Genomic DNA, 25,568 nt, shown 5'->3' with positions numbered 1-25,568 from the left:
TATGCAATCAAAATTACTACATTTGAAAATGTATATTGAAATCGTCACAGCCCTGACCTCACTGACCCTGATTGAAGCATCCCCTCGATCATAGTGCGTCTTCTAGCACTGTCCTGTAACTGTTTTGGTATAAATTGTTTGCACACTTAACATCAATAAAATAATCATAGTAAATGCACCTGCAAATTTGTGCAAACAGTTTTAGTATTCAGTAAGTGTGTTAGGTCACTGCATTTACACTGTGTACACAAAGCTTAACAAAGTACACACGGTCAATCAATAGCACACTAACATGCCCCAGACGTCCAACATTTCAAAAAGTCAAGGTTGTTCATAACCAATTCATGTCGGGCTCGTAAAAAAAATTGATTTCAACTCCCATCTTTCCATGTGTCCTCACCAATGACTTTATGCAGCCCATCATCATAATGATAACCTGAAGGCCCTGAAAGGGCTGAACTCAAAGATAAGGATGCGCTACAGATAAGCGTATTTACTTATCCAAATTTGACACACCCATAGAAATCCTATATGATTGACTAGAGATAATCCATATCACGTCTGATCTGTAAACGTGATAACATATCAAAATGATCAGATATCATTTATCTACAGTAATTCCTATAAACCCAGTGCATTATATTTGAACTCACTAATGAGTGATAAATCTGCAGACTAAGCAGCAACGGCTGCACGATTTTGGAATAAAGATTAATTAGCTCTCAAGTTATTTTATTTATGCTTTTCACAATCCGTGTTGGTTCAAAGCAGCTTTTCAGAAATTAATGACTTAAAATCCTCAACCCAAGGGAACTTTGACAAGGAGAAACCTTGATAGGAGCCCACTCTCCTGTGGTGTTCACAAGCTCTATAACTGCTAAATATTATCTAATTAGTCAATAAATTGTGTTAAAAGAATAAGTTGATTTGAATTTGTTGTGCTCTTTTATTGTATAAACTATCAATGCAGAGTCATAGATAATTATGCAATAATTTTAAAGCGACTGAATTTTGAGATTTTGATGAGCGACAATAAACGTGAAGCTGTTAAACCCGTCCAGACTGTAGGATTAAAAGGGGATCTATAGATCTGTACCGGCCGTTGATAAAAGAAAGCATGACGCATTTTAAGGGTTATTGCCTTTATGACGCAAGTTAGTAATTCTTTTGCAAAAATGAGAGTCGATTATTATAGAGTGAAGAAAAATGGACTAGGAGTGGATTCAAGGTCATATAAACAACAAGTGTTGTAAAAGAGTTATAGTGAGCTACCCAATGAGATCACTTCTGGGAATGTCACTGTTTGCCAAAGAGGTATTCAGAGATTGCTGAAAGGATTTAATGGTCATATTCTAAGAATCCTGACTGACCTGTGGGTCAAAGGTGGCTAACAAAGTCTGAGACTCACCTATAAGAAGGCCCTCATTCTGCACAGGTGTGATTTTTCCGCTTGTCAGGACACGGAAGGGTGGTAAGTATTATGTTTTCATTACTTGTATCCGTTATCTGATAACTTAAGCCTGCTTAGAGCTTTAATGACAAATCATTGTCATAATGTTTGTTGGAATTAAGACATGTTACAAAATAATAATTCATCAACATGCAATCACATCATTTATTAAGATTAATGACCCAATCAGTACATTTTAATGATTTTTGAAGATGATGTATTATTGTACTTGTGTTTTTTTTTTTTTTTTTAATGTTGATAGTGATCACTTATACAATGCAAGTGAAGGGTACTATATACACTACCATTCAAAAATTTGGGATCAGAACGATTTTTAATGTTTTTTTCATGTTCATCTGTTTTGTTTTTATTTTATAAAGAGTTCTGTTATGATTTCTGTTTAATTAATAACATTTTTCTATTTTAATATACATTAAAATCTAATTTATTCCTGTGATGCAAAGCAGAATTTCCAGCATCATACACCAGTCTTCAGTGTCACATGATCCTTCAGAAATCATTCTAATATGCTGATTTATTATCAGTGCTGGAACTATATTGTGCTGCTTAATATATATATATATATATATTTTTTTTTTTTTGGAACATATGATGCTTTTTTCATTCCTTGAATAAAAAGTTAAAAAGAAGAGCATTTATTTAAAATAGAAATCTTTTCTAATAATATACACTATAGTTCAGAAGTTTGAGGTCAGTACATTTTTAATCTTCCTTTTTTGAAAGAAATTAAAACTTTTATTCAGCAAGAATGTGTTAAACTGTTAAGCAATGATAGCAAAGATGTATATTGTTAATACAGTATATATATATTATATATATATATATATATATATATATATATATATATATATATATATATATATATATAATGAATAAATTGAATAAATGCTGTTCTTTTAAACTTTTATTAAAAATATTTGGCAGCACAACTGTTACCAACATTGATAATTCTAATAATAAATCAGCATATCAGAATGATTTCTGAAGGATCATGTGACACTGAAGACTGGAGTAATCACAGAAATAAATTATATTTTAAAGGATATTAAAATAGAAACCATTATTTTATATCTAACATTTCTGGGGCCAAACAATGGGTTGTCATCACTAAATAACCCATACTGTCCTTAAACTTTTATTTAATGCTAACACTATAGAGTAAATCCTGTGATTTAGCATGGTGTGAAATGGGACCTGTTTTTAATACAGTAGCATCTTTGTATGTGCATTGAGCATGTTACTTTTTGAACACATAAAATGGACTCTTTCACATTACTGGACCATTTGGGCAAGAAAGAGGGTCTAAGGTTGATGTCATCGCAAGATAACAGAGCTATTGGATAACTCTGAACTTCATTTTTCTTTACTGTTGGAAAATTCAGTCCAATAACCATCACTGATGTGTTATCAACCTATTGACACTAAACCAGTACTTGGTCTAGATTTTCCAAATTTTGAGGGCCCCTGTTTATGGTCTCATATAACCATTAAGGCTTAATTGGTGTCTGTCCCGTGACTATGTTATCAGCTTTTCAACGGAAGATCTCACTATGATAGATATTATCTTATTTAACAGATGTGGCAGATATAAATCAGATATAATAAAAGGCAATTATGCCTTTGCATGCTATGGAGTGCAAGACGATTAAAGTGCTATTGTAATCTGATTAGACAACAGTGTTGATACCACGATAGCAGAAGCTGTTGATATCAACAAACACTTGGTTTTCTTTTGGCGTTGGCTGTGGTGATGAGTGATGGTGGTAATCTATAAAGCACATTAGTTTGACCTCCATCCAGCAGAGTTGAGAGCCATTTAGAACTGAAGTGAGAAATATCAATTCAATTTCTACATTTGAATTTAGCTTGGAAGCAAAATGATGAATTGTAATTTTACAGTATTGTAACATGTACTTACCCAAGAAAGTACTGGTAGTACAAGGTAACTATATTATTAGGTTCAATGTTAGTACCTAGTTATTAGCCAGTTATTGTAATTGTTATAAAAAAGTACATAGTATATACATGCAGAACAGGACTGTAGAAAAAAGTGCTAGCAGTTAATCTGTTATTACTTGCATGTGTATAAGAACAGTTTAACATAAACATATGCCTAAAGTGAGTCGTCCAAAACTTCAGAAGTGTATGTTGGATGATTTTCGTCTTTTATGACTAGTCCCACAATGTTCTGGAATGCCCCATTAAGATGTTATTGAAGATTTTAGAGTGTTTTTTTGTTTGTTAATTTATTTATGTAGTTAAATATATTATTATAATGCAAAATTACAAAAACTTAAATTCACCTGACGTAAATATTTACAGAAATAATGATGCTACATGATAATAAATAGTACAAAAATAATAAGCACTACAGAAGAACCATAAAAAATTAAGTGAAACAAATTTTTGTTATAGTTTATTTTATAGTAGTTTATTATATTCATGTTTGCTCACTTTCATGAAGGGCACCAAAAAAGCTGACGTTATATCCAGAATCACCAGCAAATTTACTAGTGCAGAAATCCATCTGAACATGAATCGACTAAAATTTAGAGAAAATTGTTTGAGTTGAAAATCAGTTTTAATCAGTTTTTTTTTTTTTTTTTTTTTTTTTTTTTGACTTTTCATATAACAGCCACTCAAGTTACTTCGTGTTTGTCAGCTTGGAGGATGTCTAAATATAATTTAGGTTTAAATATATATACTCTTTCCTATTCTCCAAAAGTGTAACAAGAATATTGATGATTCCTGCTCAGAGACGTATATCTTTTTTTTTTTTTTTGTCCAAATGCATCAACACAAGAAAGAAAACTCTGCTTGTCAAATAATTTAGAATCATTAAGATAAAGTATTAATATTTTGCCCAAATATTCATAGTGCATACCTTATCCAGTCAAATAGCAGAATTATTTATAAAAAAAAAAAAAAAATATTTGCTTATCCTGGTTAAATAAAATAAAAATAAACATCATATATTTATTTGTTTTGTCTCAGTTGTAATATTGTCAATACGGGTTCATATCTAGTGTCCACTCTGATGAAAACATCCTTATTTAGTTGTCATCTCATAATAATCTTGTACGTGTTTGGTGTGGTCACATGACCCAGACAGAACACAGGGACAATAAGGGTGACATGATTAGGACAGAGAACCAGCATGTCAACACGTGGCCCACTTTATGATCGCTGGTTTTCAAAGAAGGTTTAAGATGCTGCTGTCTTTTGGTGCTTCTAGTTGTTTGTTTTGGAAAAAGTAGTGAGGGTCTCTTGGTCAAACAAATATGACATCTACCATAACTTGCAAACACTGGTAAAGCGTTCAAATGAATGCAACACTGTAGGTTACAATGGCTTTCTGCACAATTTCCACAGAAATTTGCATAAAAACATATATAGAGCAAACTGAGAAACAGTTAGCTATAGGCCTAGTGTCTTTTCATGTTATTATCATTTTTATTAACATGTTTTTACATGTTAAAGCTGCAGTCCGTAACTTTGGCGCTCTAGCGGTTAATAAACAGAACTGCTTATGTCTATGACGAATCACGCATGTACTGAGCTACTTTGCAGTGGTACCTATCCGAACCATTCTAAATAGTCCGAATATAAACACTTATTATGTGTACAGTAGTGATTCAGGACAAGCCAAAAACATGGTTTGGAAAATGGATTCATGGTATACTCGCTTATTATATAAATTTTGTACATTTTGAACACACAAAAAAGTTACGGACTGCAGCTTTAAATTAAGTTGGCAATGTTGTCCAATAGCATCACATCTTTATAGATTTGACAGATTAATATGTAGAAATCACATTGCCTAGAGTTGACAGAAAAAATAAAATGAAGTGCCAGTGGTACATGACGAGACCAAGACAGGAGACGCTTGATTTAGCTGTATTTTCACAATAACATACTATAAAACCACATTTAAGTGGCTTCTCGTGATGTCTGTTTGTTCATATTCTCATAACAGCCTGCGTACTTTGACCTATTTGTGAATTTTATATTGCACCTATCAAACAAAAGTTGTGATTTGTCATATTTTACTGTGGACAGATGTCATTACACATTTGGTCAAACTCCGCTTATTGTCTGCAACGCAAACATCATGGTAGTGTTCATAATAGACCAGGCAAAATACTGTGAGGCTTATGTCTTTGTCATAATGGCTCAAAGAACAGTCGAATATGGACAAAAAGCTTTTTAAAGTTTGACTCATGATTGTGTGGTGATCCCCTTGTGAGCAAAATTCAGCAGATAACAATTTAGGGTGACACTTCAGTTTTGAGGCAAATACTTTATTAGTACTTATTAAACACATATTAATGCCTTAATCTGCATGACCATATTTTTTTGATCCCTTCATCTTACACCATCCCCAAACTTAAATGCTACCTTACTAACTATTACTGACTAAATTTACTGGAGAAAATTTTATTAAGGACTGCCGCTATTCTCACTTTTAGTACATATATTCTCAAGTAATGTTTAAAGGTAAATTAACTTAGTTTCCAAAGCAGCACATTTTATGTGGAGCAACAGCAGCACCTGGAGAAAACCTGAAGAATAACACAGTGTCCCGACAGACTAAAGAGACTTTACAATGTTTTATAATTGAAATTAATATTAAGACATATTCCTCAGCTCAGTGCAGTACTCAAAATATTTTAATGCGTTTTAATGTTTTGAAGTTTCAAACAAATCATTTTTCGAACAGATAATCACTGATAAGGAAACACAAAGTTTGACAAAGCTAGCAAAAAAGAAAAGCTGTCAATGGAAACATGACGAGGAAAGAAGAATTCACCATAAACATAGTAATTCGACTGAAAAAATAGCCCATCCAGACAAAATAAGGAGAAGAACTTGCTAGTCAGTTAAATTAAGCCAGCCACAGTCAAATTATGGTCCCTCTGGTTGGTCTACTACCTGTTTGAGAATAAAGAACAGTTAAACCAATATCAAGGAGCTTATTATATAGGCTATTGTATTCCTCTAGAACTCAGTGTTACCTTTTTGAAGAGCTTAAGGCCAAAGTAATTAGTTGCCATGTTCTTCAGTTTGGTTGCACCACCAACTTTGCATCGCATATATCCATATAAGTTTGCCCACTGCAGCACAACTCCCATGATCACAACCGCCTGCGCGAGCGCACACACACACGCGCGCACACACACACACACACACACACACACACACACACACACACACACACACTTATGCAGCAATGCAGCAAATGCGGCAAAATGGGGCATTTGAGAGAATTTAATAACTCACCAACCACTTTATGTTGAAGGAGAATAGAGAGCTAAACACAAAGAAAGCCCAAAACAATGGACACACGATCAGGCCAATCCAGAAAATCCGTGAATCGGAATTTGAGACCACGTTTTTACTGGTTCCCTGTAAGGAAATAGACCAAATAGACAGGTATTAAAGAAATAGTTCAGTCATCAAATAAAATTCTCTCATTATCTTTTCTCACGTGTATGATGTTAACACAAAAGGAGAAATTTTGAAGAATCTTAACACAGCTTTTTTACATATGAACACATTTGACAATCTCAAAAAAGGGCAAAATTACTCCATAATATTCAGGATCGGCATGTTCAAATGTGTGGATAATAAGATAATAAATAGATAATAAGATTTGAGACGTACAGCAAAGGGCATTTTTTACGCTTTTATTATGTATAGTAAATATGTATTACAGCTTCTGTTTTTCACACAAAGCTATCATGTGATTTTAATTTTTTTGGCTTGAAGATCCTTCACAATTCTCTTTTAGTGTTCCATAGAACAAAGAAAGTCAATATGTGTCTGGAACAACATGAGGGTTAGTAAATGACGTCAGAATTTCACATTTGTATGAACTATTCTTTAAATATTTAAACAGTGTGACTCAAAAGGAAGGAAATTTTACTCTTTAAAATAATGACACAACTGAATGTGTTAGGCATTCACTAACAGTGACAAAACATGATCATTAAACTTTGATCGAGCTGCGATAAAAGTTAGCAATAGCTATATATTAAAGTTGTACATTACCTCAGTATTGTTAGCCACAATCATAAACTTGATTTTTATTATAGGGTTGCCTTCCGTAGTTGCAAATATTTTTTTTCAATGTCCTGCAGTATTGTAAATTTGTGGGTGGTGAGACTCACTGATCTGGATTCAAACATCCAATGACTGTGACCGTCTTCGTCAACCTGATTCCACCATCTCAAGCCCACCAACAGTCGTCCCGTCACATTCTTATATATAAAAAACACAGACACGTTCAGAAATGTACCTCTTAGAGAAGACCTTATAGTTATACATTGTTGAAGTCAAAGAGAAGTGCTATATTTACTTATATAATATGGTCTAAAAAGGATTTAAATGAGGAAACACATAGGATGAGACTTTCATTTTATTTAGGTAAAAAGGCATGTAAGAAGGAAGACTTGAAACAAGCTGGTCACTGTCCATGCCAATATGATGTCAGTAAAAATGGAAAGGTGATTTAGTTTGATTAATGCTAACAAAGATGAGTATTTTAAATTTGTAATAAGACCAGAATTTCATGTTGACTCCAGGCTCACCTTTACTGTCCAGAAGTCACATGACAGAAGTAAAATGATGGTCACCATGTTGGCAATAAAACTTCGGCTGAGAAACTCACAAAAGAGGTAGATCAGGATTGCACTTGTGCGGAAGAAGAGATGAAAGAAACAGGCCAGAGGATGTCTGAGAAGAACAAACTATTATTTATATAGTAATTTTTCTGACAGAACAATGATTTTAAAAAGAAGAAGCAGAAAGAAGAAACGGTCACACTTTATTTTAAGGTCCAATTCTTGCTATTAACACACCATTAACTATGACTTTTGCCTCAGGAAACTCTTAATTTGCTTTATTTAGTTTTTAATAGTTAGTAAGGTAGTTGTTAAATTTAGGTATTGGGTAGGATTAGGGATGTAGAGTATGGTCATGCAGAATATGTGCTTTGTAAGTACTAATAAACAGCCAATGTTAGGCATGCTACTAAGCAACTAGTTAATAGTAAGAATTGGTCCTTATAATAAAGTGTTACATATAGTGCTCAAGATTGTTGTAAAAGTGTAATCTACATTTTAGCAGTTATAAAATGTCACTTAATGTCAAACGGTTTCTTTAGTCTATGTGTTTTCCCAACTTTAAAAACTCACTTGATGTTTGATTTCTTTTCTCTAAACGCATTTTCATCCTCATGAAATAATGGCACTTCACCAAGAGAATCCTTCAAAACAAATACTCCATCAGTTCAGGATTGAACACTGCGACATTCAAAGTATTTCAGAATTGTATGTATAATGCAACCGCGATTTTTTTTTTATTCCGTCATCCACAAGTCATGCAGACAGATTCACTTACACATGACTGAAAATACAAAGCTCTACATATTGTCACTGAGAGCTCTTTCATAACAGGTTTCTTTAAAGGAAATATAAGTGACAACTCACCTGTCTGTTCATGTTGGTGCAGTTAGTCTTATTTCCTGCTGACGTGTATGTAAACACACGTGTCCACTAAGAAGCAAAAGTTTCTAATATTTAATTTGCGCTATCTTCCTTCAGGGGGCGCATGGTGGCTCAAATAATGATTCCTAAATGGAATTGCATGCAAACCTCGGATGAGATTTATATATATATATAGATTTGTACATGGAAGCAAAAATCCATATCCAGTATTCACAAACAAATGTGTTTGGTCGATTATCCGACCAGCGGTGAGAAAACTAACAGGTCTAACATGATAACGCCGTCTTTATGCTGCTCAGCATCAGCACAGGTGCTGCACAGATACAAATAAAAGTGACTAGCTGTTCTGAAACTAGAACAAAATAAAAAGAGTGTTTTTTTTTCTCTTGATATAAGTTGTTTTAAGTCAACATTCCCATTTTTAGTGCTGAGTAATTGTAAAAGCCAGGAGAGATTTATTTATTTATTTATTTATTTATTGCTGTTGCTTTTTAAACGTACGTGGAGAACGATTTAATCATATATATGGAAAATGTATACTAATAATCAATAGATAGATAGATAGATAGATAGATAGATAGATAGATAGATAGATGGATAGATGGATGGATTTAATAATAGTATGTGCTAATCCTTCAAGTTATTTATTTATTTATTTTTTTTATCATGGCACACCCCATTACATGAATCTCTCTAAAAAAACAAAAACAAAAAACAATCAGAACCGATTTGCTACATTCTGGGTTTGCTGACATTGAATTGAATGTCACGTCTTTGGAGGGCAAGGTTTTGGACAGAGGGCGTGTTGCTAAAGTGAGGGGCTAGACTTATTCAGTGGCTAAGTTAGCAAAATGGTCAATATGGCACCTCTACATTTAAATAGGAACATGAGAGAGAGACAGAGAGAGGGAGGTAATGTAACAATGCACTTTTTCTCCTATCGTATACCATGTTTTCGTGGAACCCGCCGCTAGACATACGCAACAGAGCATTACAGTTTGCCTATTAAATATTTTACAGTAGTCTTAATGTGTGCCTTTATTGTCATTGTAGTAGATGTTTGACTGACAAAATAGCTCTTGTGAATTTGTCACTAAGCTAAAGTGTGACAGTCGCACCGTTAGTGACTGACCAAAGGTCGCTCCTTCTTTCTTCCTAACCATTCATTTCACCATGTCTCTTCGGCACAACGTCTTGCTTTTCCTTTGCATTTTTCCTTTTACTAATGCACTCTACAAGCAATGGATTCCAGACACCAATTTTGACAACGCTACCAACTGGGATAAAGGTTCTGTACCTTGCGGTAATGACCAAGTTGTGTTTTTAGCTCAGAGTAAAGTATCAGTGTATGTAGAAACAGCTCACACTATCACTGGAATGAGCTTGCCGGTGGATGGAGAACTGATTCTGGCATCTGGCGCTGGGTTTACTGTAAGAGAAGGTGGAGATCCTGGTTGTGGATCTGGGGTCACGGCACACTTTAAAGACTCTGAGTCTCAGAAGTGGTTCGACCCATCGCTGTGGGTGGCTGCAACCACAATCGACGACCTGCACAGAGGTACATATCAGTTTTCAGTCCACGAGGAGAGTGTCCCATGCCAGTATGACGACGTGGTATTTCGAGAGGCCACCTCATTCCGTGTGGACGTTTCATCAGATTATGATGTGCCTGTGAAGAGTGTGTCTGTACTTGGGAAGAAGTTCACCAGCAGCTCTGAGTTTTCTCAGTACCTGTCATCCAATTCCGGCAAGCTGCAGTTCCACGGCTCCTCATCCCTTAAAGTTGGCAATTCAGGCTGTAATGATATCACGGGGTGCATTTGTGACAACTCTGGAAACCGAGACAGGATCTGTTCAAATGTGAAATGCGATTCACTGGAGTGCAAGAAACCCCTGAACCCGGTGGGACACTGCTGCGACGTTTGTGGTGCCGTCGTGAACGTTCAGTTCTCTTCGAGCTTCAACTTTGAGTCGTATCGCCAACGGCTGCAGCACCTTTTTCTCAGCCAGCATAAATATGAATCTATACAGATGGCCTTGTCGAAAGTGTCAAAAGAGCAGAGGCTGCTGCGAGTGATTCCTTTCGGAGCCACTCAGGAGATTCAGGTGTTGCTTCTGGACCAGAAAACAGGGCAGGAAGCCGGGAAGCTGGCTGAAGCCCTCGCTCGAGACGTGGTGCGGGATGTGCACAACCACGGACTGAACTTCGGCATCACCAGCGCGGAGTTCCAGGCGTCGTCCGGCGCGAGCAGCAGCGAGGCGGCTGGAAACAATGCAGGGGTCGTGGTGGGTGCAGTGCTGGGCTCCCTGCTTGGAGTGTGTCTACTTGCAGCCGTCGTTGTGCTCTACCGTCGCGGCATTGTTAAGATACCCAGAATGCCTAGCATCCCCTCACTCAGCAAGTGGAAGAACAGTAGTGAGATTGGGGAGCTTGGTGGCCCCTTGGACCATGGCTATGACAACCCCATGTTTGACAAACCGACTATGATGCCTGAGGAACCAGGGCTGTACGGGACAGAGATGATAAACACGATAACCCTAACTCCGTCAGGAGTGCATTTCGTTAATCCTGTTTATGATGAAACTGATTTCAATGCATGAACGGTATAGTATCAGCTGAATTGATGAGGGGATGTGATGACAAAATAATATGAATAAAAACTTAACATAATCATAGATGAACTAATCTCAAAATGTAACAAATTGAAAAAAAAAAAGTTGTGGTAAAAAAAAAAATACACTACTGTATGTTGTTCACAAAATGACAAGCATGGTTATCTGAGATTTTTTTTCTTTTTTGGCTATATTATTGTTTCATTACTTTTAATTCAGCGTTAAATTCTGGGATACAAATATGCATTTGATTAATAAATAAATAATACTACGTGCAATTGCCAGTCTTCCCCAGGTGAAGTTTGTGGTCACAACATTTAGCTTTCAGATATCAAAGAAATATCATCACGGTGACAAACAAGTACAATAATTAAATCTCAGATTTGAAGGTTACAACTTCAAAGTGTAATGCTGGATTCTTCATGTTGTTAGATTGCAAGACTGACTCTGTTTACGACAATACTTAATTATTCAACTTTAAAATTAAAGATTCTTCAGCAATACAGAACCTGTTTGGGCTTCTCGAGTTGCTAAAAGTCTCTTTGGATCTTTAAAAAGATTCTTGGTGTTACATTGCAGATTAGTTCTGCCCTTTTGTGCACGTTGCTTTGTCTTCCGGACAGTTCTGCTGAAGGAGCTTTATCCTCTGATGTCAGGCAGGATATTTAGCATAATTTGTCATTTCCTAAGGGAACATTGTTCATAATATCTTTGTTGGTTTCTACAGCAATCACATTTACAGCCTTTCCTTCTCTGTAGGCTTTGAACAGCCCTGTAAGAGATCACACGTATAATAAAAGTTTGCTGACCCCTATCTATTGCAGTTTGCACGTAGAGAGGTAGAACAAAAGTAGATGCAGCACTTTAATACTTGCCAAAATGTATCAACCAGATCATTTTCCACTTTAAATATCAACACATTGTTCAAAACAAATGATCAGACAAACGCAAAAACACAAAAATTTCGAATTTAATAGTTACATACTAACAAATAACATTATGAACAAAGTTGATGTATGCATTATAAAATAAGGCTGTAAATGCTGTTTGTGCTCATAAATATTGAAGGAAGACATCATGTAAAAACTTAAGTACAGGCTTTCAAGTACCTGCTGTACTGTAGACTGGTGCATGAACCATAATGTTTACTGACAATATACCTCAGTTCAATCAGAAACTACTGTTGTGATAAACGAAATGACTCAGCAGTAATGAGGTCTACGTTCCTCAAGTTAAAGCTCCAGGATCAACAAAGGGTTCGCTGTGTACACCAACTCAACTTTGCGTCACACAACTCATCCAATTACTTGTGTTTCAAAAAAACGCGTTATGGCCAGATACATGTAAACATTGAAGTATGTGTAGCATAATGTGAGGGTGCTTTTATCCTACATACAGTCCCCACAACAGCAACACTGATGTCAGACTCTGTTAATCCATTTACTGTACATTTAACCATTTACAGCTCACAATTCAGCTGTCCAACAACTAGCCAAATCTGTGTATTAACAAGAATAGCTACAATACAATGTGTACCACCATGTGTAGCACATCATGAGCTTTGCTGTCTAAAAAGGAATTATGAAACATTTGTCAACTTATATACACAAGTTATGTCTTAAATGACATTTTGTCTAGAAATGTGCAGGCACGCAAAGCACAGGCACTGAGATATATGCCCCATGGGGGCAGAAATAATTTGAGATTAAGAGTGCGTGGAATGAGATGTGACCTCATTTTCACTCTCTGCATTTGCCACATGACACGTTATAACCATTAAATTTGAACTGAATTACCATTTTTATGCATATAGCGTTGTTTGTGTCAGTTAAAGAGGTAATGTAGCCAGCTGTTAGAGAGGTCATATTTCAGCTATTTCAACATTGGTCCTCTATAAACCTCTCTATAAAAAATTTATGACATGAGATTCTCTTCAAACCACAGGTTGTTTCATTTCATTGACTTCCCCAATTAAACACACCTGAACCAGCTTATCAAGGTCTCCAGGATCAGTAGAAACTTCCATAGCTAAACTCTGGAGCTAAACTGGCCCTCCAGGAGCAGGACTGATTTAAGACACTTTTTCTTTAGCATATCTGGTGCATTGGGCTAAATGTTGATGATCTTTAAAGAAAAATGGAACAACTGTTCTGTAAACTCTTTCTTTTGTTTCAACATTCACTGAGGTAAAAACAGACATCACTGTTGAAAGAACAGCATATGCTGGTTAGGTATGCTTAGAAGCATGGCAGCTAGTTTAAGCTGGTAATGTGCTGGTCCTAAGCAACTAGCTGCTGAACAGGACCAGCTCATAACCAGCTGCCATGCTTCAAAACATACCTAACCAGCATATGCATTTTTCTTTTTTTAAATTGGATTAAGGGCAGAACTTCACAACTCAGTGTCTTCTATGCAGCCTGGGTCCTCAATGGTCTCCAATCGGCGCTGACAGGTGTCTATGATCTTCTTGCGAGGACCCAAGGGGATGTGAATGCTCTTGAGGTCATCATCTGAGCACAGCAACAGGGCATCTAGGTCAATCTTTTCTCTTTTGAAGATAGGAATGAACTCGTTCATGCTCTGTGTGGCTAGGAACACTTCCAGAGGGCTATTGTCAGGCTCATCATCATCATCCAGCCCCAGCTCTACCTCTTCCCATGGCAGCTCCTGCACGTTCCTCTCTTGCAGGCTATGGGCGCTTCCAATGCTATCGTCATCCAGACTGGGCATACGATGCATCCGGCTGTGGAGGCGCACATTATCGACCCGTTCGCTGCCTGCTAGACTGCCTTCGTCTCTGCTCCCGATGCCAAAAAGTCCACCGCTTACGTAGTTGCGGCGGAAAACCATGGTGCCCAGGCCGGGACGGTTGAAGAGCGAGTCGTGGCCCGAGTCGGTGCTGATCTCTGAGTAGTCCACATCATGACCGTGCAAGTCGGGTTCGCTGATGGCACGGGAGACGGCATCCTCGTTGTTACTAGGGAACATGTCACGTATGTTACGACGAGACCGGTCCTTAGGGTTGACGTACGTTCCCTGCTTCAGAAACATGACGTCGTTGCCTAGTTGTAGGCCAGATAAAGAGCGAACACTCTTCCTGCCATCTTCGTAAATCTTGAATGTCCCGTCACCTTGCTTTTTCTTCTCAAGCTTCTTTTGGATCTTAGTTTTGCCCCTGGTTGTGGCGTGGAGAGTAGCCTAGAGTGAAGAAAATAGTACAAGTATAGCTTTAGTGAATGTGGCTTCTAACTAAACATCTATTTTAACTATTGGCGTTAAAATAGTACTGTCTAAAGACGCACAGTGAAGAATTAGCTCTGAAAAGGGTTGGACAGTTATTTTTGCGCCTGACCTTATTGAATATGCAGTTTTAGGAATTTCCCTTTCAGACACAAAATTTATAGGAGAGTATTCAAATGAATCACGCAATGCATTTTAATAACGTTTGCGCCCATCAAATTACTGGCATTTGTGCCATTATTTAATGCCCATAAAAAGCACGACAAACTATTTTGCGCTTGAAATGGCTTCATTTGTTGTTGTTAGGAGGAGGCACCGCAGGGAACAGAGAGCGCATGGTAGAAGGGAGAGGATTTTTACCACACGTATTAATTTATTTGGAATGCCAGAAGAACACATTATTTGAACATATCGTTTACAAAGCCACATTATTTTTAATTTGCTTCTGGAAATAAAAGACGACTTTGAACCCTCAATTGGGAGTCACGCAATACCAAATCTATCAAAACTTATAGCAAACCTTCATTTTTTTGACCTCCGCTTCTTTACAACGTACTGTGGCTTCTTTATTCTTTATTTGCGACTATGCTAATTTGTGCTGCGCTTGTTATATTGCATTGGTCAATATGTAACTGACATGTTGCGTCTGTGTTCTTTAAGTTCCACTTTGTTAGTAAATCACCCGCAAAAATTTCCACGCCCATCGTGTTGTTTTGGAATTGCGCTCTCAAGCTACTTTGCCCTGTTTAGTAATACTGGCCCCAAATATTTAAGCACTGCAGAGCAATCTAACCTGAGAGTATGGCACACTAGTGGCAGTGTTGAAGTGGCGTAGCTTGCGACTCAAGGTACTGCTAGCGTAACTGGAGAAGCTCATGGCATCAGAGACCGATGCTTCCGTTGTCTCTCTCTGAAATTTACGCTCCATTCGCCGTCGGTGCTTCTGCTGCATTTTAATGCATTCCTTGATGCGGCGTTCAGCATCACGGAAAGCCCGGTCCTTCAGTTTGCTTACTAGCTTGGGATTGAGGGCTGTCTGCTTGGCAGCGATGGAGTCCAGATAACGCACACAATCCATGTGGTTCTTGGTAGCAGCCATGTCCAGCGGCGTGTGGTAATCATTGTCCAGGCACCACACGTTGGCACCAAATGACACGAGGAAGGACAGGCAGTTGAGATGGCCATTGGAGGCAGCCAGGTGGAGCGGCGTGTTCCCCCATATGTCACACTTATCTGGGTTCCCACTGAAAATAGAGCCGTGATAGATCCATATCAGGTGTTGCATTTAACAGTGACCACTACTCAGACCCCATAGCCTATACATAACTATCACTGTCATCGCTGTCATTATCACTTGTTTTATATCCCAAGAATAACTGAGACCACACTGGCAATCCCATGATTTTTTAATTATGTTTTCAGCACTGGCTTGTCATCCATGAAGGCCAGTAAATAATGCATAGGTCTATAATAAACTGAAACAACCTGCTCTACACATCTGATATTGAAAATCACCATATGAAGGTCATAAGAAGGACAAACAGGTGTGTTATATAGCCCATACAATCTCTTATTTTTCTTACTTATGTAAGTTTTCTTTTGTAAGCCAGTAATCCAGGTTTATCTCTCCTAATGCCGATCCAAACCACTGGATCAGTAATTTGATCGCCTGCTTGAATAAGAGGGAGCTTATTGGGTGTCTCCTTACTAGCAAGAATGATAGAGTTGCATAGGTGATGTCACACTAAATTCCTGTGTTCAGACTGTAACCACAGGCCTGATCAACAAAGAAACAATTCTAAAACTATAAGAAATGTTCTAATCTATGTCTGCTAGGAACTACATGCAGTACATAGAGACTGTTCATAATATAACTATTCAATATGCATTCTCGAAAATGCATTTTAAATACACAATCATCGTTTGTTGAAGTGTTGTGTTGAGATATTTACAAACACATATAGCTACAACTGTATAAAAAGCTAATTTGCATGCAATTCTCTATTAAATATTGTCACATATCTCTATTAGAACAAAGTATTAATGTTACTAGCTATATGGCACTCTTTGCAATGACTCAGTACAGCGGGATGCATTACGATTTGATAATTGGATCGCTTAAAACTAAACTTCGATTGAAACGTCACTTTTTTTTTTTGCTTTACTACTGTACAGTATAGCCCCACCTACAGGTGACTTAAATTGCACTGAAAAAAAAAATACTGGTTTTAGTTTAACCGTTGAGATTATTATGAATGCACCTATAAAAACATTTTGAAAATATCGTTTTAAAAAGTGTACAATATATTATAGTGAAAAATAAAAAATGTATGACAAAATATATCATATTATATCATATGATTTGTGGTGCTCTAATTTGCACTTTACAGTTAAGCTGTATCTTTCTATTTTCTGCATCGAGCGCTAGTTGAGCCTACTTAATATTTGATGGGTGACAGGTGAAGCCTTGCAGTGATGCATTATGGATGAGAAAAGCTGCAAGGTTTTCACAGTTAGCAAAGGGAGCTGTGTGCACTATTGGGTCAAGCCAGAATTTGGATTATGACCCGCTAACCTGCCTGACCTTGATTTTTGGCATGCCATTACTTCCATATATTAGCATACAAATGTATTGCCTTATAAAATGAGAGAGACTTATAGATCCTTATCTAACACAATCAGACACAATGTACTGCAGCTGGTCTAGTATTAGTGGGGTAAAAATGACAGTTCATAACTCATGGTCTACATGAGTAATAAACTGTCATTCTTACCCCACTAATACTGTCAGATAAAAAGACATATGACTGTCAGAACATTGTAAAATTAGTGGAAGATGAGTATAATATTGTGTTATCTCCTAACATGACTTAACAAATGACTGCTATATGATACCCACCACCCATAAATGTCTATTATTTTTTTTTACCTTCGTTGCTATTTTGACCATCATTTTATTGTCCCTATTTGTTAACAACTTCTAATAGCATAATTCATGACATGTCAGATCCTGTTCTCATGTACCATAATGCACTAATAACCTTTTGAAAACCTTTTCTGTCGACGTTGGACATTATCGTGGGAAATCGTGCTTCAGGGATCAGTCAGTGCCATGCTGTGCATAGAATTAATCACTAGAGAAATCAAACACCCAAATTAAGGGATTAATTACTGTATCCCTATGTGTACATGAGCATAAGTTGGCTCTAACCACAGAAATGGGATGCTTGCTTTGCTTTATGTGGAGGAGATCACGCGATAGCCAGTGGCTTTCAATGGTCAAACAGTCCGATTATGCATTCAGGACTGCCGAACAGTGGGAGAACTTCTGACAATTAAGAGCTTTTACAAAGGGCCTCTAGGTCCGCAGAGGAAACCAGGTCAGCTCTGATGAAAGCTTTTGTGTGTTCGCTTTTATCTGTTTTCTGTCTTCGGCACTGACAGAGCAGCATAATGCGGAATTGTTTATGTGTGGTTAGTGATAAAACAACTCAAATGACACTGCAAATAAATAAGGGCCACTAAGAAGTAGCAAGGGCAGTATATCCGTGCATTCAAGGTATACATTTTTAATCAGTCCATGCATTAACAGGGAACTGAACCTATGACCTTGGTGTTGATGCTAATGGCATGCTCTGGCAGTCTGAGCTACAGGAACATGAAAATGTGAAAAAAAAAATCAACACCTTAAAACACCTGCTGATAGTTTAATATGCCCCAAAATGCAAAAACTTGCAGTTGATTTTTCTACCAGGACAGACTCTCTAAAAACAACTATAGTTATTTATAGTAAATACTGTAGTGTTTTTGAACCATACTACAGTAAAGTGTATTATACTGCATATATTACAGTATTTACAATACTTTTTAATGAATGCTACAGCATACTGTAGTATTAACTACAGTGAACTGATAAACTGTAATGAACACTGTAGTATACTATATTCTTTACTACAGTAAACTGTAGTGTATTGTAGAATAATATAGAATATAAACTTAATACAGTACTGGGTAAAGTAATTTGTTTATATTACTATACTTGTGATATTACCACAGCATCTATAAAATTACCACAACAAATTAATTCAAGTACTTTACTATAGTATGGTTCAAAAACACTATAGTATTCACTATAAATTACTATAATATTTTTTTTATGTGGGTTGATGGTGATTCATTTTTATTTTTTTTATTTTTTTTTACCTAAAACCAGTTATTACCAGAATTTCCAGAAATAGACTAAATTTTTGGGTTACTTTAAACAGGTTTTTTACAGTGAGAAAACCCTTGCCTTTTATGGTACTATGTTAATGTGACATGGTCCTCTGCAAACTTGAGACATGCTACATAACACCACCATAAACATCTCGAGAAAGGATTATTTAAGGAAGTAGACTGGAGAGAACAGCACGTCCCACACCCAGTCAACCTAATAAAATCATCAGCCCTGTGAAGCACCAGCTGTCGTGACACCAGTATTGGGTTGTGATGATATACAGTAACGGTGACCAGAGATCCGCGCCACGCCGGTTCCTGCGTTAGCCATTTCATATGAGGCGTACATGCAAACATACGGGTTAAACTACCGTTGTATGCATAAACTAGACCAGTTCGTGCAATTGATCAAATGTAGGGAATGACGCGCAGTCTTACCCTCTCCCTAAAATCAGCCGCAGCGCCTCCAGGTTGCCGTGGTACGCGGCCCATAGGGTCGGTGTCATGCCATCTTCATCCGGAGCGTTCAGGTCCTTCCGCGTCGCTTCTTTCAGCAAGTCAAGGTAGCCATCCCGAGCTGCCTTGTGGTATTTGTCATTCATGGTGATCTCGAACCTCAGCCTCCATCACTCTTTCACTGGCTCTGTGCATTTGGTTGAACCCCTGACCGGCTGCAGCGCGCGTGAGGCTCTTGGTGTTTCCAAGGACACCTCAGACGCGCCGCGGCTCGTGAGGGTGTGGCTTCAGCTCGGTCCTCACAGAACGCAGCCTTTTTCCCATTTGGGATTCGAAATATTATATTATTAGGTGAATGGAAGACATTCATTAAAAGAGCCCTGCTTTCCCCTCCAAACTCATGAGCACACGAACAGCATTAAGAAACAGTTGTTTATTACTTACTAAACATTCAAATAATGTGTCACCAAAACGCACCAGGACTCTGAAACTACACCTAATTAAATACAAATAAAACATATAAAATATGATGTTGTAACATATTTTAGTTAAAAATATCTTCACCTTACCAGTTCAAGACCAGTTTTAGTGGATACATGAAGTCATTTTTTTTCTCTCTCTTGAAATGTTAAGCCTGAAATCAGGTTTGTGCTATAGCCTATTGCTTTGATATTTGGTATCATATTTTTAATTGTGGCTTTGGTGGACAATTATTTTCAGAGTTAGCCTACAATATTTTCGTGATTTAGCCCTTATGAAAATTAACCTCGGTTTTGCTACACTAACCGTGGTATTTGTAGTAAAACTGTGGTTATACAAATGGTAGTCAATTAGGTATAAAAACTTAGTTACTACAACTTTACTGTAATAAAACCATGGTTAATTTTATAAAGGGAATGTGAACTACTAAGTAGGCCTGCTATTATTTTCACATAAAAGTTGTCACAGTACTCTTAAATGTGTCGAATCAATATTTTTTATACTGCGTTTGTGAATCACCAGTCATTAAAACCTGGATTAATAGTTGCATCAATGTTATTTATGCGGGCTTTACATAGATGGCATATATATATATATATATATATATATATATATATATATATATATATATATATATATATATATATATATATATCATGATGTCCCATAACTGTGGTATTATCACACACACTTCCACTGATTTTTTGAGGATTTATAATGCCTATAATTGCATGGTGAACAGTAGATGTCAAATTGTTCATACATTTTGTTCTAATTATTTGTGTACTGTGTTGTGTCTGACAGGTTACAGGTCCTTCAGTGTTACGGCTGTAAATCTTTGTGTCACCAAGTGAATATATATATATGCCATGAGGTGGCACGCTCCTCAGAAGGCCAGCGGTTCCTACTCATGGTAAGTGAAGGACACTAACCATCATGCATATTAGTATGAATTGTGTTGTACTGAATAGTGCTATTTTCTGCTAATTGAATAGATGTATATGACAACTAGTCTAGCTTTTGCACTATGTTTACTTTACCTAACTGGAACTGTTGCATGATGCTTTGGGTGAAAGTGCCTGCTAATATTGCGTGTCTTAACACGATTATTAATAATCACCATTAATACGTTGCTCTCACAGGACACAAAAGAAACAATGCACAGTTCCATTGTTCTCAGACATTTACAATGAAATTGGGCGCAGCTGAGTATCGCAATGACTGTGAAAACCGATATAAGCTGAGTTAATAAAGGCTTAATATTTTGAAAACAGGTTTGATTGAAGTAAATAAAAATTCAATATTTGTTGATGACTCAGAGTTGAGGGTGTCTGATCAGTAGTTCACATTTCCTTCATCACCAAACAGAGTGTAGAGACTGTGCAGGTAGCCCTCTTGTTAAACACTGTTATCACAATAGCTGGGAGCTATTGGCTGGCTTTGGTCCAATGCAAGCAAAGGTGAAATCTTTTTAGATTTCCAATATTGTCAAGTCAGATTTGAGGATGCAGGTCGCTTCAGATGTGGGACAGACGCAGGGCTAGACGTAAGCGGAAGAGAAGACAGGTGATTGGTTGGATACTGATGCGGGTTCAAGTATTTATACAGCTTGAGGAAACTAGGCTCCTTCCAATTATTCTGCATGACAACTTGCTTCCTACTCTACAAATCCAGCAGAAGCTTTTCAACTTGGACTCTTAGAGCTTCACTAACAAATTGACTTGTGTTTTCTTGTGGACAGCTCTTCTAACTCACGCAACATGACGACAAAGCAAGACCTACAAGCCATCGAGAACCAGATATCCACCATCCAAGTCAGCTCCCATGGAGAGACCGTCAAACCGGTACTTGCCCATGGCGGGTTCAAAACTGTGGAGAAGGGCCGCAACTGGGGATGGCTTCTGTCTGGATTCATCTCCTTAAACATCCTTCTGCTGGGAATCGCCATAGTGAGCGGAAGCGTCTTCAACAAGATCCAGATCACTTCTTCTCATCTCCTGATTTTCCTCATCTTGCTTGTCATTCTCACCACCGTATGGATGGTTTACTACAAAATCCATACTTCGAGGGTGTACCGTGCAGTGCTCTACAAAGACAGCCACGCTGGACCAGTTTGGCTGAGAGGTATGATCAAAACAACTTCATATTCGAGAAAGAAAATTTGGGTTGTTTTCACTATCTAGTCTAGTTTCAAATATCCTGCTTGTCTCTTCATCAGGTGGACTGGTTCTGTTTGGCGTCTGCAGTGTAATCATGGATATTTTCAAGATAATTTATTACGTGGGTCGCATACACTGCGAGTCGCCTGTGAAAATAGCCTACCCTGTTGTGCAAGCTCTCTTTGTCATTGTGCAGGTAGGTTAAAACTATAAAGAATGGGTTTAGGCTATTTGTTCTTGTATTTCTAGATCATTTAAACATACTCTCTTCCATATTTCAACATACCTCCTCTGGGTTCATGCAAAAGACTGTGTGCAGATACAGCAAATCGTCACACGGTGAGTTCTAAGTGGTCGATAACGTTGGATGTTATCTGGTTTGATCTGTTTATTTCCTTGTCTTTTGCTATCTTGACCTCAGCGTGTTGTCAGGAAGATTAAATTCATGGGAAAATCTGAGAAATGTAGGCAAATGATCGCACCGTTTCAGAAGGAAATGAGTTGTTTGTAGCGACCTGGACTAGTCCAGCGACTGTAGAGCTGTATGAGGTCTCGGTGTGAAGCAATGAGCATACATTTTTAAGTTAGCTCAAGGAAATGTTTGCCCGACTGAAGGTTTGATAGGATAGCGGCATGTGCCTCTTGTATTGAGTTTACACTTCTACGAAACAGGGCTACTAGCATTACTGCATACTAATATTAACTCTCTCATTGCAGTTGTGGTCTGATGTTGACGTTGTCTACGAACCTCATGGTGTGGATGACGGCAGTGACAGAGGAGTCGCTCCATCAAACAGTGGTTCCAGCCGACCCTTCATACAACAGTTCCTCAAACGGCAGTTACAAAATCAATGTCACATCACAAGGTGATTTAATCAGAAAATCATATTGCACACTTTTCAGACTTCCCTGTTAAAAAAAACAACAACAAAAAAAACAGCATATGCTGGTTAGGTATGTTTTGAAGCATGGAAGCTGGTCCTAATAAGCGACTAGTTCCTGCTCAGGACCATCTTAAACCAGCTCATGACCAACTACGGCCCAGTTTAAACCAGCTACAACGCTTGAAAACATACCTAACCAGCATATGCTGTTTTTTTTTAACATGGTTGTGTACTTAGGTTAAATTACATTGACAAATATTGAACATCCTGTATTGATTTGCTTAATTTCAAGATAAAGTATAGCATTTCATTGACGTTTTCTGTTGTTGTCTTTCAGACCGCGCTGTAGAGAGCGACTGCAAGTGTAGCCATAACATGTGCGATGTTTTTGAGAAGGCCTATTACTATCTATACCCCTTCAACATCGAGTACAGCCTCTTCGCTTCAGCCATGGCCTACGTCATGTGGAAAAACGTTGGCCGCCAGATGGATGAACACCATAGCCATAAACTGCGCTTTAGCTTGTGGGACGTTCTGATTGGTCCGGTTGCTGGCCTGATCGTTCTGGTGGTGGGCCTGGCTACGTTTGTGCTGTACGAAGTGGACGTGGCCAAAGGGGACCCAAAAAAGAAGGAGGATGCTCTGATAATGCATTACATAATGAACATAGTCGCGATCCTTCTGATGTCCATCACAGCTCTGATCGGTTGCATAATCTTCCGGATGGATAAGAGAGAGCAGGTGTCCGGGAAGAACCCTACCAGGAGTCTGGATGTGGGACTGCTTGTGGGAGCGTCTCTGGGCCAGTTCCTCATCTGTTACTTTACCATAGTAGCTGTTCTGGCATCAGGGGTCCAGGGGCACATAAATGGGCTCAACCTGGCCAATTCTATTCTGACTGTGATCCAGTTGTGCCTACAGAACGCCTTCCTCATCAAGGGCCTCCATCGGGAGCCATTCAAAGAGACTGAGACATCCACTGTCTTCGCCAACGTCATGGCCGTACGAGAGAGAGACCCAGAAAGACGGAGCAGCTCTATCGTCCCAGCTCACACGCTACCCATCCCGCTAACTTTGCTCCAGGGTCGACTGTCCTGGAAGAGGAGGATCCTTAAGGAGATCTGTGGCTTCCTGTTATTCTGCAATGTCATTGTAAGTACTGACTCCATATTCTTTATTGAGTAAAGCCACGTTCACACCAAGAACAATAACTATAAAGATAACAATATCATCTGTTTATTCTAAGCGCACATGCGTCTGCCGCTTTAAATTCTCTAGCTCGTTATAGCAGGATGGATTCTGATTGGCTGTCAATGTTTGTATCGTTCATCAGCTGGAAAAAATCGTTCTGAAAATTATTCCAACAAGATCGTTTCTCTGTGCCTTTATCATTATATGCTGCTTTTCTTTATAATTGAGAACGATTTTTAGAACTATATATTTATTGTTATCTTTATAGTTATCGTGTTTGGTGTGAACGGGGCTTAAGAGGTAGGGTTACAAAGAGGTGGATAATTTGCGGCAAATTTCCAGAAACATTCCAGATTTTTTGAAAATGTCTGGAAAATTGTGATGTTGTTTTTTGGCAATTTTGGAAATGTCTGGAAAATTTAGAAAAATTTTGGAGATTTTTTGGAAAAAATTTTCTGCCACTTTGCAACCCTAGTTAGAGGTCATACACACAGGATACAGGATATGGTTTCATTAACATACCCACACATCGGATCACATTATTATTATTTATTACTCATCACATAACAAAATTAGAAGAAGCTGGAAGTGGAGAAAGCACCTTGATTATTTATGATCGCTGCATGATCGTTGTCTTATTTGCTATAATTTTGTAGTTACCAACTGACAATCTGGGCATTTAAAAAATGCTACAAATCCATTGCCTATTGTTCCATTCTGAATGCAGAATGCTGAGTCCAGTTTTAAATCTAATTCTGTACATTGCATTTCTGTTTTGCAGCTTTGGATTATGCCTGCCTTTGGAGCCCGGCCTCAGTTTGACAACACCGTCGGATCAGACATTTATGAATTCAAAACGTGGGCAGCAATTGTGAATATTGGAATGCCATTTGGGATCTTTTACCGGATGCACTCAGTGGCTAGTCTGTTTGAGGTGTGCCTCGCCTCATAAATCAGCTGACAACTCAGGAACTGTACAAGCTTATGCACATATCTTTGTAAAATAGATCTATTTTTTATATTATATTATATTTGTTTAGCTGAAAGAGAAATTGTATTTTATACTACATTTTTATTGTATAATGCAACAATGTGTATATGTGAGTGTGTGTGGAGATCTAGACCATCCGTTAGAATATGTGAATGATGTCACAATATCATCTGAAATATGGCCTAATCCTGTTACAGGCATCCGACTGTTAGCTATTACCAGAGCTCTGCCTTTTCATTGGCACCTGTGAATTCCCAATTTCTGTTTATTATGGTCACTGTGTACCCAGATTTAAATGAGCAAACTGTACTCTGTTTTTTATCCTTTTTTTCCTTTTGGATAAATGAAGTCGTGACACAA

The 25,568-nt window shown here is 37.7% G+C and overlaps 4 protein-coding genes across 5 annotated transcripts; 2 read left to right on the top strand and 2 right to left on the bottom strand.

The window, feature by feature from the left end:
• The first annotated feature begins 1,353 nt into the window (after positions 1–1,353).
• LOC109084963 (proton channel OTOP2-like) lies at positions 1,354–25,564 on the top strand. Its single transcript, XM_042720930.1, has 8 exons — positions 1,354–1,471; positions 20,788–20,896; positions 21,725–22,107; positions 22,202–22,338; positions 22,423–22,481; positions 22,860–23,008; positions 23,364–24,178; positions 24,999–25,564. The coding sequence occupies exons 2-8, from the start codon at positions 20,853–20,855 to the stop codon at positions 25,167–25,169; spliced, it is 1,758 nt and encodes a 585-aa protein (XP_042576864.1). The 5' UTR covers positions 1,354–1,471; positions 20,788–20,852; the 3' UTR covers positions 25,170–25,564.
• Positions 5,752–9,108, bottom strand: zgc:112148 (uncharacterized protein LOC550424 homolog). 2 transcript variants are annotated; one of them, XM_042720934.1, is made up of 7 exons: positions 8,962–9,108; positions 8,668–8,738; positions 8,062–8,206; positions 7,642–7,731; positions 6,752–6,877; positions 6,487–6,615; positions 5,752–6,403 (listed from the first exon to the last, which is right to left on the bottom strand). In XM_042720934.1, exons 1-7 carry the CDS (start codon positions 8,971–8,973, stop codon positions 6,377–6,379), a joined length of 600 nt encoding a protein of 199 aa, XP_042576868.1. In that variant the 5' UTR covers positions 8,974–9,108; the 3' UTR covers positions 5,752–6,376. The 2 variants fall into 2 exon arrangements, with proteins under 2 accessions (XP_042576868.1, XP_042576867.1); XM_042720933.1 differs by lacking the exon at positions 8,962–9,108 and adding an exon at positions 8,873–8,950.
• Positions 9,736–12,630, top strand: LOC109084965 (protein amnionless-like). Its single transcript, XM_019099614.2, has one exon. It carries the CDS (start codon positions 10,153–10,155, stop codon positions 11,578–11,580), a length of 1,428 nt encoding a protein of 475 aa, XP_018955159.2. The 5' UTR covers positions 9,736–10,152; the 3' UTR covers positions 11,581–12,630.
• ush1ga (Usher syndrome 1Ga (autosomal recessive)) lies at positions 12,635–19,762 on the bottom strand. Its single transcript, XM_042720931.1, has 3 exons — positions 19,486–19,762; positions 15,626–16,076; positions 12,635–14,790 (listed from the first exon to the last, which is right to left on the bottom strand). The coding sequence occupies exons 1-3, from the start codon at positions 19,647–19,649 to the stop codon at positions 13,984–13,986; spliced, it is 1,422 nt and encodes a 473-aa protein (XP_042576865.1). The 5' UTR covers positions 19,650–19,762; the 3' UTR covers positions 12,635–13,983.
• Positions 25,565–25,568: the final 4 nt, after the last annotated feature.

Source organism: Cyprinus carpio, chromosome B3 (assembly GCF_018340385.1).
Source record: "Cyprinus carpio isolate SPL01 chromosome B3, ASM1834038v1, whole genome shotgun sequence".
NCBI lineage: Eukaryota > Metazoa > Chordata > Actinopteri > Cypriniformes > Cyprinidae > Cyprinus > Cyprinus carpio.
Note: the sequence above shows the minus strand (reverse complement) of the source record. Positions and strands in the feature narration are given on the sequence as shown.